Below are 14,668 nucleotides of genomic sequence, written 5' to 3'. Positions count from 1 at the left end.
ACAGTCCCTGACATGGATTTATTTGCTACACTTATATGTCTATATTTATGCATGTATATACAGAGAAAGGGTCAAGGATAGAGTCTATGTATATATACAAATATATACATGTATTTATAAATGTATATAAAAATATATACATATGAAGTAGATAAAGCCTCAGAGCATAGACAGATAAGGCCTTAACTCCAGTACTTCAATTTAAAAATTTGTTTACCTTGTCTTTCTTGCACACTAAACATGTGACAGCATAATTAATTTGGCAGCATTTAGGCTTGTATTTATGTGTTTACTGTTTTTACATGCTGTGCCTTTCTTCTGGGCTTACTGTGCACATTTAAAATCAGAAAATAACTGTTCATTTTTCACAATAGGATAAACTCTATGCTTCTAAACCCAAACTAGCTGTTTGAGAAGAGAAAAATTCTGCAAATGGAGCTAATATGTAGCTCACAAGTCTACCAACTATATTATTGGTTCTTTCTCCAAACTCTTTTTTCCAGGCTCCATTTGGGGTGCCAACAGGATCCTTTATGAGAAATCTGTATACCTGCAAGAATCCCAAGTGCTGGGGGAATCAATACAGAATCAGTGGCAGTTCCTGAGATTTGGCTGGATATTTAAGAAATTACTCATCTGGAAGAGGTATGATGCCAAATGAGTTCCTCTTGACATATCAAAGCTCATGGAGATTTATCTTACTGAAACAATAAACTATTTCTGAGCAGAGCCACTGCTTCTAAAGATGAAGCATTGACATCGCAGCTAAATGAGACAAGACTGTGCAACTACCAAAGCACAGAAGAAAATTATAAGAACCTCAGAAGAAAGTAATATATTTGTCCCTCATGGCAGTTCATGGAGGTGGGTGAAGGCAGTGATTAGCCAAAGGATGAAAGTGTAAAATACCACCTGTAAATAACTATAAAAATAGCTGGTGTGAATATTTAATATGGGGTCAGGTGGGGGTTTCTTTGTTTCCAGATTCTTATACAACCTTGTTTAAAGTTTTAATTAATTACTCAGAAAATTAAAACAAAACAAAAAAACACAAACAAAAAAAAAACAAACCAACTATACCTGGCTTGCAAAAGCAAAAGCAAAATAAAACCAAATGAACAAACAACAACAAAGCCACACAGAAACAAACAAACAAAAAATCTAAGTAGAAAGAAAAATCAATATATTAATTAAAAAGTCAAATTTTTTTGGCTGTTCAGAAGAAATTTTGATCCTTTGTTTTAGTGATCTGTAAGACAGAAATCTGTGTCAAAGATCTCTTTAATCAATGGAGCAGTGCAAGCATTTCCAGAATGCAATACACCTTGTCTTAAGTTGTTCAAGTAGAGTAAATCACGCTCCATTGATGTCTTTTCCAGTCTAATCACTGTAGGACAACTATATGATTAGCTTAGACCACACATCAGACTTTAACATATGAAAACTTTGCTAAAAAATAATCTCACCATTCGTACCTAAATATGGTTATGTTATTCTCTGATATAAAAAAGAAAAATACCATCCGTTTTGTATAACTCTGATCAATAATGGGCCCTTGTTCTTTTAGAAATGGAGTGAAAACTAATATGAAGAAACATTTGCAGTGCAACTGCAACTCGGTTCAAGTAAGGTAATTTTGGGCTTCATGTGCAGATCTAGTGAACACAAAGAAGCTATTGAATGGTGAGACAATGGCAACTTCTTGAGATTACAAAAAAAAAAGAAAAATAGAGAGTCCACCTTTGTCTATAATTTAATTCCCAGATGTACTGTCATGTAGCAGCGTTAGGGCATAATGAATCTGCTCTGTTATTTGCTCTGTTGCGGGCTCTGAGCCAGGGAGGCATTCTGCCTGAGAGACAAAGGCACTCTGTCTGCGCAGAGATCCCTGCATCTTCCCGACACGTTTCTTCGTACATCGTGTGAACCGTCTTTCCCCTCCCCTCTCCCTCTGTTATGTTAGCTGTGAACTGCAGCGAAAAATCTGTCTGTGACAGACACTTGCGGTACTTGGTCAGCTGTCAGACAAGCACGAGGTGAAAGACTTCAAATATGGCATTGGGCTCACATACACACACACACACACACACAGAAACAGCCATTGCTGGCTATTGTTCAGGTCCGAGCAGGAAAACAAAACCAAAATACACAAAAAATACTCCAAGGAAGAGAGTGCTCCTATGTAAGATCTTACAAACAAAGAAGACGTATTTAATGGTTTAGTTAAAATCAGACACATAAGATTTAAACTCAAAATGATGTTTCTTAAACTCTAACTGCAGGGTTAGTAACATCTTCATTCTATACCCAAAACTCATTTGTTACAGCGTTTATTGGAGGAGATCTCCACTTTGGAAGCTGTTTCCATGAATGTCATTGTCAAGACACATATAAGGGAAAAAGATTCAGTGAGAAATCTGTGAGTGGATGTATGACCCATGTTGACTCACAGACTATGAACTATAAATCACCCCATCGCAATCCACCTGCATTTGGGTACATACTTGGCACCTGGCAATGCATTTTCGTAAGACTGACAGGATTAGGGACATGCTGTTAGGATGCTGTAACCTTAGCACGTCAGTCTAAGGTACATTGCAGTAAGGTCACAGTGTTTATCCAACGTGCTATGGCCCTGAGTGAAATATCCTCTTTGGGTCTTGTATCATAACCAAAAGGTGATGCATTGTCTTACAGCACCAGCTGAATCCTGCCTGTAAACAGAATGAAGCATGCAGGGAAATCCAAGGATGCATCTCAGCTGGATCTGGTCTGGTATGAGGTCTTGAGAAGCCTTGTTGGTGCAAGATCTCACAAAATACAATGTCTGGGCTGGAGTACACAATCAACACAGGAAACTTATTGATTTTTTGTGACTCTGAGAGATTTATTTGAGATCCATGAGTCTTTTACTGTAATCTGTAAATCTAAACAAGCAATGTGACCCACATGAATATCTCTAATATTCCAAGGTATTACTGATGTCTCTGGGTGCCTGTGGACAACTGAGTCTTACTGTCAGTGATTACAACAAAAGTCAGGACATCCAGATCAAGTATAGACACCTACAATTAGGTGTGAGAACTTGAATCATTCCATAAGCTCATTCTTAGTCACTGGAGAGAAATAGGCAGCAGTAGAGGGTGTGTAAGATGCCCTGGCAAATCTGAGACAGCCACCCAGGGCTGTCAGATATTACAAAAAAATCATTGAGCAGCTCAAATTTTCTGAACCAGTAGCTAATGTTAAGATAAAATATCTTACAACTTCTCAAGACAGTGCCAGACACTGAGGCTGAGGGAGCTGAATTCAACATCTAAAAGGAAAGCAATTGATGCAGACAGCGGACTATATTCAGCTGCCCAAAACTTGGTGTTAATCTTTAGAGTCATTTTAGAAGCCATGCAGATACGACAGGCAATTTCTGGAATATCCCCAGAGTGTGGAAGCATACCTGAGGAAAGCAAGACAACCCAATGATGCCTGAAACAGTAGGGATGTGATTCAACTGCCTATATATATAAATTTAAGGTTATTTTGAGCACTGCAGGATGTCCTACCTAACCTCCATCAGGCAACCAAGGAAGAATATCTCCCGTAAGTGCTGTGTAATACCTGTCAGTATCATTAACATCTCTCAAATATACTACAACAAAATTGGAAATGGACATTCAGGTTTCAGCAACAAAATCCCCTCTTGTATGTCTGCACTTTAAACTTCCCCAAGCATGTGGAGATCCAACCCTGCAAGTCATCACATATGTAGTACAGAACTGCAAGTATCAACCAGTTAAGGCACAGAGCAATACAGTAACATCCATCCAGTATGGTGTGCAATCCAAGGCAAATAACCCTCATCTTCAGACAGTGCTTGTGTCTCCATGAACGGAGATATTTGTTCCTTCTTGCAAATAATCCAATCTTGCTCACCTTGTCTACACTTGCTACTGAGGATGTATCCACAGACAACTCTCAGAACCTTCTGGTGGATGTACAGCATATGAGTAAGAACTGCATCATGCAGATCTCTCTTAATGACATTTTTTGTAAGAGAACGAGGAAGGAAGGGCTGGCTTTGTATACAGTAATGAAGTTTCATTTATGACTGAGCCACAAACTTCCTGCATTTGACAGGCAACTGTTTTCCTTTTGTTTCCTCCTATCATATCATGCAAGTAATATTACTTCCCATTTCTGAGTTAACTTGGGTGGACACATTCATTCATGCTTATCAAGTATGTCCGGAGATATCTTTACTACTGAAATTTTTAGAATCCCCAGGGCTTCTTGCCAGAGAGATAACAATCATAGTTACATCCTGAAAATACTGAACTTTTCCACTTCTCTTCAAACTCTTTGGTCCTTTTTATTTTTCTGATGAACACTGAAAAATCCCTCTAAACCTTCAGAAAATTCAGCCCTAATGACAAACAATTATCTTTCTAATCCACATTTTCTCATTTGGCATTCTCTTCCACTTGCCCTGACTTTGACTAGATTCTGCCTTTTCTTCAGCTGTCTTCCCCAGCATAAGAAACCATAGAAAATCACACACAAACCAGAGAGAAGCTACAGAAATTCCCTGTAAAGAGAAGAACAGGAAAGACTAACTCTCCATAGGTGTGCACCAGCTTTGAATATGCCATTTTTTCCTTCACCCATTTCCCTCAGCTTCTACTACACTTGATTATCCTAACAATGAGATTGACTTTTAGCATCTATTTCATTAATTAGTTAAATAAAAATATTTTTTTAAACAGAAAAAAAAAATAAAGAAGAAATTTTAATATGGCCATCCAATAATCAGAAGATAAACAGGTACTTCTAGGACACAGTATAATTTGGTTTAGATGTTAACTTCAGGATGAAATTAAACATGTCCCAAAGATGCATATTAATTTCCAAAGTCTATGAAAGGATCCTTGCTCAAATGTAGAGGCCTGTGTTTAACTAAATTAATTCAATTTCAAGTACATAACTGACTTGGAGAATGTGGTCTTAATGGTCTTTTAAATATTCTTTTCTTCAGAAATGTTCATAATCTTTGCTAATAAACCTTGTTTTTAAGTGAATTCAAAGGGGATGTGACTAGACAGGCCACTAATGCAGGAGACAGTCACAGCTGTCATGTTGTGTAGACTGTAAATACTTATTTCTTAAAAAGAAGCAAAATATACAACACAGTAGCATTGTCTATATTTCTTTCTTATATTGCAGTCACACTTGACTTACTTTTGGCACAGCAATTCTTTACTTAATACTTCAGAAGCCATTTGGAATCATGTACAGGTACTTGAAAGCAAGATGTGTTTTCAACCTGTAGAAGGAAAAGAAAATACTTCTCAAAGTAGGCTGAAGTTACTAAATAAAGGAGTTGTTTAACTTTCTTCTAAGTCATGCTTGTTTTAAGTTGCTGTCTTCAGTACTCTGGGAAGAGCTACACAAGAGCCTTGGGTTTGTGCTCTACATGCAGAAGTTAAGGATGATGGAGAGAAGAGAAAGAGATGTTAACTCTTCTAGGGACCGGTATTATCTTTAGGATGGAAACACTGTGCCTCAGTGACTAACTTTGCAACCAGTCTATTCCCAGAGATACTTAGTGGAGTCTTCAATCTGCTGTCTTCCGAAGGTTGTGCTTAACGGCACAAAATTTCCATCAGTTTACAGGTAAAACTGGGACCTTGGGAAACACAAAAGTGAGGTAGAAATAAAAGCTGAGGCATCAAGTTTCCTTCAGGATTATTAATATAGTTTGGAATCTCAGTAATGGACTCAAAATATTTATCAAGCTAGTGATCTGAGTTTACACTGTTCACAAAGGAATTAACTCCCTGAAATAAATGCAGATGATACATAGAAGAAAGCACACTTTTGTTCAAGGTAATGAAAAAATTATATGCTCGAATAATTGAGAATATTTTTGTCATATGGAGCATGAGAAAATAATGTGGCCTATTATGTGTAAAATACCAGTAGGAAAGCTGCCAGAAAGCCTCTTTGGTCTTTAGAAGCAAAGCATTAATTGACTGTTCTGTTTGTGTAACATACATGAAACTCCAGATGAGAATTTGTGCTTTCAGTTTATGTGGGGCAGAAAATGAAACAGATCCACCCATTAATAATGCAGGACTGCTGAATAGAAGTGATTATATGGATGGGAAGGTGAAATTTTTCTCTCAAATGTTTCAGCATCTCTTATCCAGGTGTCTGGTTTACAGTGAATAGGAATGCCACCCAAGCTTAGTCTCTAGGTAGAATGAACCTGGGAGTTAACTGCCACTTTAAAGACTAAAAATGAATTTTTAGATTGATAAACTTAGCTGAGCTGAATCCTGATCTGTCCTCAGAGAAACATAGAATTCTTTAGGTTGGAAAAGACCTTTAAGATCACGGAGTCCAACCATTAATCTAACATTGCCAAGTCCTCCACCAAACGATGTCCTTAAGTGCCACATCTACACATCTTTTAAACATCTCCAGGAATGGTTACTCAACAGTTTCCTTGGGCAGCCTGTTCTGATGCCTGACAACCCTTTCAATGAAGAAGTTTTTCCTAATATGCAATCTAAACCTTCAGACAGGTGAGAGAAATCTGAAGTATGGTTCTTTATATAGTTTATTAGTGCTTTTTGTTCTTGTTATGACAGCCTCTCAGACCCTGTTCCGGGCTATAAAAACATTTAGAAGATACTGTACAAAATGAGAACAAATGCATGCTTTTCCTTGTAGAAGATATGTGTCTATCTGCCAGACAAGACAAAAGAAGGGTATGGATAAACAGGGAAAATAAGTGAAGATAGTAAGGGAAAAAAAAAAAAGGAGCGGGGGGTTGACTTATTTGTAAGACAATGTCCACAGACTAGAGCTACCTTACTGCCGTGAAATATCTTTTAAACATCGAAGATAGTGTTGCCAACAGGTTAAAGGAGATGATCCTTCCGCTTTACTCAGCAATATCTAGAGTGCTGTGTCTAGTTCTGTACTCCCCAGAACAAGAGAGAAATGACCATACTGGAGCACGTCCTGAGAAAAGCCACTAAAATGACTAAGGGATTGGAGCATCTCTTGTTTGAAGAAAGGCTGAGAGGGCTGGGTCTGTTCAGTTTGGAGAAGGCTCAATGTGGATCTTATCATGATGTACAAACACCTGATGGGAGTGTGTAAAGAAGATGGAAACACACACTTCTCAGTGATATCCAGGGAAAGGATGGGAGCTTGTTGGCACAAACTGAAGTACAGGAAATTCTATAAAAAACACGAGATAAAGCTTTTTTTTTTTTTTTACTGTGAGGGTGATCAAACACTTGAACAGCTTACTCAGAAAGATTGTGGAGTTTTCATCTTTAGAGACATTCAAAACCCAGCTGGACACAACCCTGAGCAGCTTGCTCTAAGTGACCCTGATCTGAGCAGAAAGTTCGAACTAGGTGATCTGCAGATGTCCCATTCCAACCTCAATTATTCTGTGACCCTGGAAGCAACATAACTAAGGTCTCCATCAAGAAGAGAATCCTGTGAGAGTGCAAAATGTAATCAAAGATAAATGAAATCCAAAGTCTAGAAATGGAAGGTGTGGAAATTCAAACTATAAGAGCTTTGTGAAAATAAATGTACAGTATCATTGGTATCTAATAAGAGATTGAACTCAAAAGCCAGAGAGGCAATTTCTAAGCCTATTTTTATGCAATACATGCTTGTGACAGTCAATATAAAAATTTCTTTCCACTAGAAAAACTGTAGTAGAAGTCCTTTGTATACAAGTTAAAGCAAACAAACAGGAGGAACTGGAGCTCCATGCCCAGTCTGAGAGTTATGATGTCATAACAATCACAGAAACTTGGTGGGAAATTCTCATGACTGGAAGAGTAATCCATGACACAGATGGCTACAAACAGTTTCAAAAAGATAGGAAGGGAAGAAGAGCAGGAAGGCTTGCATTTTTTGTAAAATAGAGTTCATAGTGGCCCTGGGAGTGGCCCAAAAGAGGATCTGAGAAATTACAGATCCATCGTTCTTTCTTTGGTTCCTGGGAAAGCAATGACACACATCCTCCTAGAAGCTGTTACCAAATGAAGGTGACTGGGGAAAGCCAGCATGGATTTCCCTGAGGCAAATCATGTCAGACTAACCTGATCACCTTCTACAACAAAATAACATCTTCTGTCAACAGAGGGAGAGCACTGGGTGGTGTTTACCTGGACTTCAGCAAAACATTTGATACTGTTTCCCACAGCCTTTTCCTAGACAAGCTAGCAAGATAGAAATTGTATGGGTAGGTTGCAAGATGTATAGGAAATTGGCTATGTAGTCTCACTCAGAGGTTGGAGGTCAATGGGTTTTACCCAGGCTGGCAACCTGTGGAGTTGCCCAGGGATTGAGATGGTGCCCCACACTATTCAACATCTTCATAAATTATATGGATAGGATTGAAAGCACCCTCACCAAGTTTGATGATGACGCCAAACTGGGTGGTGAGGTGGACATATCAGAAAGAAGAGTCATCTTACAAAAAGACCTGGAAAGGGTGCAAGAGTAGGTTATGAATGGTATGAAGGTTGACAAGGTGTAAAATCCTCCACCTGGGATGATATAACCAGTACAGACTAGATTTTGCATGGGTGGGGAGCAGCTTTGCTGAAAGGAACCTGTTATCCTGGTGGACAACAAGCTGGACATGAGTCAGCAGTGCAACCTTGAAGTAATAAAGGCAAATCAGATCCTTGCCTGCATTGTTAGGGGCTACCACTCTATTCAGTGTTTTTTAGGCCATACTTTGAGTAATGTGTCCAGTTCTGGTCTCCAGAATTCCAGACAGACATGGACACACTGGAGATGGTCCAAAGGAGGGACACAAGTGGGTTGTAGAACCTACCCTATGGAGAAGGACTGAATGAGTTAGACCCTTTGTTCCTGGGGAAGAGAAGGCTCAGAGGAGATCTCATCACAGCAAACCAGGACTCAAAGGGTGGCCATAGAGGATGGAGGCTGTCTCTTCACAAGGAACCATGTGCAGAAGAGAGGGGGCAAGCTGCCCTGGGACAGGTTTCATCTCAACTTAAGGAATAAGTTTTTCGCAGTAAGAACAATCATCCACTTCAACAGCATCCCCAAGGATATGGTAGACACCATCACTAGAGGATTTCAGAATACAATTGGACAGGGTGCTAGATAATCACATCTAGGTTTCCTTTCACATGGAAGGTTGGACCAGATGATCTTTCAAGGTCCCTTCTGACCTGAGCTGTTCTATGATTCTGTGATTCTATATAGTGAACTACAGGAATAATTTTTGAAGTGTCGTGACAAAATGTCTATTCACAGAAATGTTATTAAGGGATAGAATGTTTTCAATCATTTGCTCATGTTTATAGACAGCTCTTAGGCTTGAATGGGAGCTGACTAAAGAGGTCTTGGTGTATATTAGACAGAGAGATTAATGACATGAGCATAATAGGATCTAGTTTTACCTTGAGATCCGTGGTTCACTGATGACCTGAATGCAACCTTTTCAATTAGTAATGGTTATAATGATTATGCTAGTAACACTTGCTTTCTCATATAACAATTAGACGTTCCCGGTGTAATTAATTAAATTGTCATATTTCTCAACAAGTAAAGTAAGACGTCTCATTTGGTGCCTTTCCAGTGTAAACAATATAAAAATCACACAACCTTAGAACAATTTTGGTTGTATAGGACCTCTGAAGCTCATCTGGTCTAGCACAATGCTTAAAGCATCACTAATTTGAAGGTTGCTCAGTGCCTTGTGCATTTTTGAATACCTCCAAATACGCAAAATCTACCACCTCCCCAGTCAATCTACTTCAATGTTTCACAAGCCTCACTGTCAAAATTATTTTTCTTTATATCCAATCAGGGCTGCAGTTTGTGGCCCTTACCTCATGTTTTAAACGAGTCCACCTCGGCCTTTTTTTTTGCCAACATAGTGGCCTTTTGCTAGGCTTATTCCAGTTTGTTCGTGTCTTTCCTGTACTGGAGACTGCAAAACTGGACACACTAGGCCGGACATGGTGTTGGAAATGCTGAAACAGTGGATATAATCACTGTTCTGAGCATTTTCACTACATAGTGGCTAATGCAAGGCAGGATGGGGTTAACCTCACTGTTGCATGGGAGGACTACTTGCTCCTATGCAACTTATTGTCCACCTACAATCCTTAAGTGTTTGTTAGAGCTGCTCCCCAGACAATTGGTCTCTCCTAGTTGATCACTTGCAGATCATTTTTGTCAGGTCACTTATTCAGCTTTTTGAGATTCATCTGAACTGCAGCCTTATAATCTAGCATATTGACTGCTCCCTGCGATTTGATGTCAACCCCAAATTTGCTGACAATGTGTTCCTTTCCATGTAATTACAAATCGACAAATCACACCACTACCATTTTTTCTGGTAAAGCCAATATACTGGTTTTCCAGCTAATGAAAAGCAAAAGATTTTTGTGAAGGCACAAGGGACTAAGGTAGGAGTTGAGTGATTATGAGGAAGGAAGATCTGAATTAAAATAAAAAAGTAACAGTATTTTATATAAAAGAAGTCAATGACAGCTGCTCTGGTCAGCAATTACTTGAGACTGAATGTGGACAGAAACAGTCAATATGAACACAAATACCCTTCTGATCTGGCAGTATTTCTACCCATTCTCATCTTACCACATGTACCCGGATATGCCGAAACATTATGTGCTTTAATGGTAGTGCACACAATAATCTTTTAATCTTTATTCAATACTGGGTAAAAGTATCAATTGCAGAAATATCTTTTGTCTCTTTCTTTGACTTCTACACTGTAGGACTAACATAAAGAAGCCATAGCATGAAGAGGAACTTGGCCCAAGACTATTTTTACCCCCATGGAAAAATCAATGGGCAAAATTCCATCTTGGTTTCAACAACGTCGGTATGGAGACACCTCTGTAGCCAGCTGAGTTTATTTGCAATGCTGGAGATTAAGATCAAGTCGTACTACAACTGGATGTGTCAATCATTAGCAGAGAGCCTTTGTACCCAGCATTCACATTGACTGCAAATTTTACATATAAGAAGCAGTAGATATAAAACTCATTTCAGAGTATTTCATCTCTTTCAGTACAAGAAGTAAGAGAGAATAAAAACAAAACACAAGCAAACAGCCTTCTTCTTGGAAGAACCTGGACTTGAGAAACGCACTGTTCCATCTGGTCACTATTTGAATTTTATAATACCTGTGACACTGAGTCACCTTGTCCTATCAGGAAACAGAAGAGCTATAAATCATCCTCCAGTGAAGAACCCTGGTCACTTCCACAGCCACCTGAAGAAGAACAGAAGAAATTCCTAATCTTCCTGGAAACAAAAGGTAGGATTTACATTGATTTCTTTACTTAAAGTATTGTAATTTTTTTCATGTATTCAAATGCAACCTATTATCAGAAGACTTCTTGAAAAATTTAGGACAGTCACAGAAAGAGGATTTTATTCAGTGAAAAATAAGGATAACATAGGTAATAGTGTAAGACGAGTAAAAAAACTGATGAACAATCAAAACCAGAAGAAAAGCTGCCTGTATGCAAGAAAGCAGTGTCTTGGCAGATTATATGTACACAGAGAAAAAGACAGAGAAAGACAGAACATTTTTAACTGAATATATGTTCAGTTCAGTGTATTCTGTTGCTATATGTAGCCATCACCACTTATTTTCAGAGTGGGGAAATTACCACCTTGTGCAATTTGCCACTCTTGTGCAAGTTGGCTGCTAATTAGGACTTTGTGAAACAAAGCTACACAGGTGAAATCACAGCTAGTGTTATTCCATTTTAGGTGTTTTTCAAGTAGAATATAAATAATGGGAATGTTCTTTTGTAATAGATGTTCATATGTATGAATAATGTAGGATGCTTTTTTGGTTGTTTTTGGAAGAGGGAAATGGGAAAAACATATTCACACAAGTTTGTTAAACTAGGGATGCTAAAGCACCATCTTTCAGTGGCAGATCCCTGTACACAGATGGAGTTGCAGGAAAGTCACTAAGACTTGGCACATGTCCTGATTTGTGTTTGATTGAGGGGGAGCAGGGGAGGGGGACAGAGAGACTGATTTTAGGACCAGTGCCTAGAAATTAATGCAGAGTAATTAAATTTACATCTCATAAACTATAAGCATTTGGTTGAAATCAGTGGGATTGCCAAAAGTATGTTAATATCTTGGAGCAGGAAACCCACTGGGTCTTAAAAAGCATTCAAATGGCATTTTGAAACTTACATCATGTATTAAATTACCGATTATATTTAATTGTAAGTTAATTCATAGAAAATATTGCAGTGAATTAATACTTTGCCCATGTCTTTAAGTTAGTTTCTCCAGCTTGGTTTGTAAAACAGAAAGCTTCACAATTTCATTGAAGAGTTATTTTTCCACTGCAACAGATAATTAGTTTTTACATGATTTAGGTGCAAGAAAAGGTTGTTTTCTATTTGCACATCATCACATCTTGCACTCAAAAGACATATTTTTGCCCATAAGTTAAGCACAGCTAAAAATAACCACCACCTCTATTTACTTTCTAGTCAGAAATGAAGTAAATATAGTAATTTTTCATGTTATTTGGAGTATAATATTTTACTGCTAAACACCTAGGTCATATACATCACAAAGTTTTGCAATGGCCCTGAGGAATAAGTGATAGAAAAGTTAGAGAGAAATATCTTCTGTGATCCTAAAGCACTTCAAGGAGGCATAGGTGATGTCAAAATTAAAAACAAGTGAAATATGGCAATACCAAGAACAAGAAATCAATGACTTATGCTGTTAATTAGCAGAATAGTTTCTAATGTTTTTCCCCTCAAATCAACTAGATCTTTCCTAAACTCTAAGTGCTTGCTATAAGTCACCCTATTTTGTAGGCTGTGAGAGTTTAATTGTACGGATGTGGCCAGTTGGTTCATTTTTTTTGGCCCCTGAGCTACAGCTGTCCATAGTCTCAGAACATTTCAAAGGGCTTTGCTCTTTGGCAGAGGTGGAACAGCATCCGTGCTGACTGTGCGTCACCTCCTGTGCAACGTCAGTAAGCTGGTGAGGAAAATGGGCCTTGCTGTACCATTTGGAAAATGATAGTTTTTCTTACCCATATGTTCTCCATTGGCTGGAGCACTTTTGTTTTATATAAACTGGTTGCCTCGAGGTAAAGGGGCTTTGCTGAATACGGAAAGATAAGCAAATCTTATTGGCCTTTCCTCAAGAATAAATTAAAACTGAGCCAGCAGCCCCTCAAAAACAAATAAGAATTTAAGCTAACAATACACCTCTTTGGCAACATGATCATAAACTCCCTTGGAATGGGAGGCTGGGAAAAATGCCAAAATAAGTAAATTCCGCTCTAGTCACCTGCTTACCTGCCTAAGGTACCTAAGCAGAAACAACCTGAATGTGACTCTTATGACTGATTGCAATCAGACACCTGAACTTTGAAGTGACCTGTTACCTCCTGGATCACTGTATTGGGACAGTACAGAGTTTTGAGCTCCCTAAGTAAGTAGAGTCTTGGAGTCTGGTGTTTGCTTCTTCAGTTAAGGAAGGCTCTAATTTCTGTTGCTATTCCACACTACCTGCAATTTAATCAAGAATTGTCTTTAAAAAAATAAAAACAAAAAATGGTTTCTGAAACAAGCCTTTCCCAGGAAACCAGTGCTGGTCCATTTCTGGTCCAGCCAGTTCTGCCCCAGTTCACGTGCAAGATTTCACCATGCTGGTCATTAAGTAAGGAGTTTGAATCTAGACTCGGACATCTAAGCGTAGAGGTCTGCACATGGGCTGTCAAACACCCCTTTCAACCAATGCAGTCCATTCAAAACAGGTGATAGAACAGAAAGTTTCAGACTAACAAAGACACAGAAACAAGCTAAACGCAGCATTCCACCTCAGCTGTTCCATGGTGTAGCAATGAGCAGAAGGCTTCCTACAGGAAGGGATGCACAAATGTCCTCCTGTTCTGTGAATTCAGGTGGAGGTATTCAACCAGGATTACAGCAGGAAATAAGAGACATATAAAGGATTTGATTCACAGAAGTTTGGAAGTGCAAAGGGCATATTTTATTTTTTTAAATCTAAAAACAGGAGGAAAGAACACATTACCTTGCTACTTGAGGAAAAGCCAGGAAATACACAGAAGGTGATTTTTTTATTCAGGGAAATCAAAGCTCTTTAAAATATAAATTAAATCCTCATTCTCCCCTTTTCAGAGATGATTCTGCCAGTGGTGTTCCTGTGTCTCGCAGCTGTGCTGCCTCTGTCTGCTGGAGAGGTAGGATCTACACTTTGTACTCAGAAAATCTTTGTGGGTTCCAAGACTCTCATGGTCTGACTGAATATGGCTTTTCCTATGCTCACTGTTCATTTACAGGAGGAGTCTGATTAGACATCTAGGATCTGGAAAGCATTTATCCTTGAAGTCTCTTTAATGCCAAAACAGTACATTGGTCCCACACTTGCAAACTTAACTATAGACTCAACGTTACTTATGAGTTGTATCAGCAATAACTGTATTTTCCAGAAGATCCCACACACATATCCAGTAATCTCGATATCCCAAAGATGCAGTTCTCTTCCTATTAATTCCCCACATTTTTACAGCCCTATTCTCTCATGTATCACTAATTTCCCTCAAAAACTAAAT

At 38.5% G+C, this 14,668-nt stretch overlaps 1 protein-coding gene across 1 annotated transcript in view; it reads left to right on the top strand.

Moving 5' to 3' along the window:
- Window positions 1-11,193: 11,193 nt before the first annotated feature.
- Window positions 11,194-14,668, top strand: part of LOC309438077 (uncharacterized protein) — a gene marked incomplete at its 3' end in the record, with an annotated part of 52,175 nt that continues 48,700 nt past the window's right edge. Inside the window, exons 1-2 of the mRNA XM_082048984.1 lie at window positions 11,194-11,356; window positions 14,235-14,296. Coding sequence (XP_081905110.1) covers window positions 14,237-14,296 — 60 coding nt within the window. The 5' untranslated portion in view covers window positions 11,194-11,356; window positions 14,235-14,236. The remainder of the gene's footprint in view (window positions 11,357-14,234; window positions 14,297-14,668) is intronic.

Source organism: Streptopelia decaocto (assembly GCF_964273445.1).
Source record: "Streptopelia decaocto genome assembly, chromosome: 3".
Taxonomy (NCBI): Eukaryota; Metazoa; Chordata; class Aves; order Columbiformes; family Columbidae; genus Streptopelia; species Streptopelia decaocto.
This window is presented reverse-complemented; position numbering and strand designations above follow the sequence as displayed.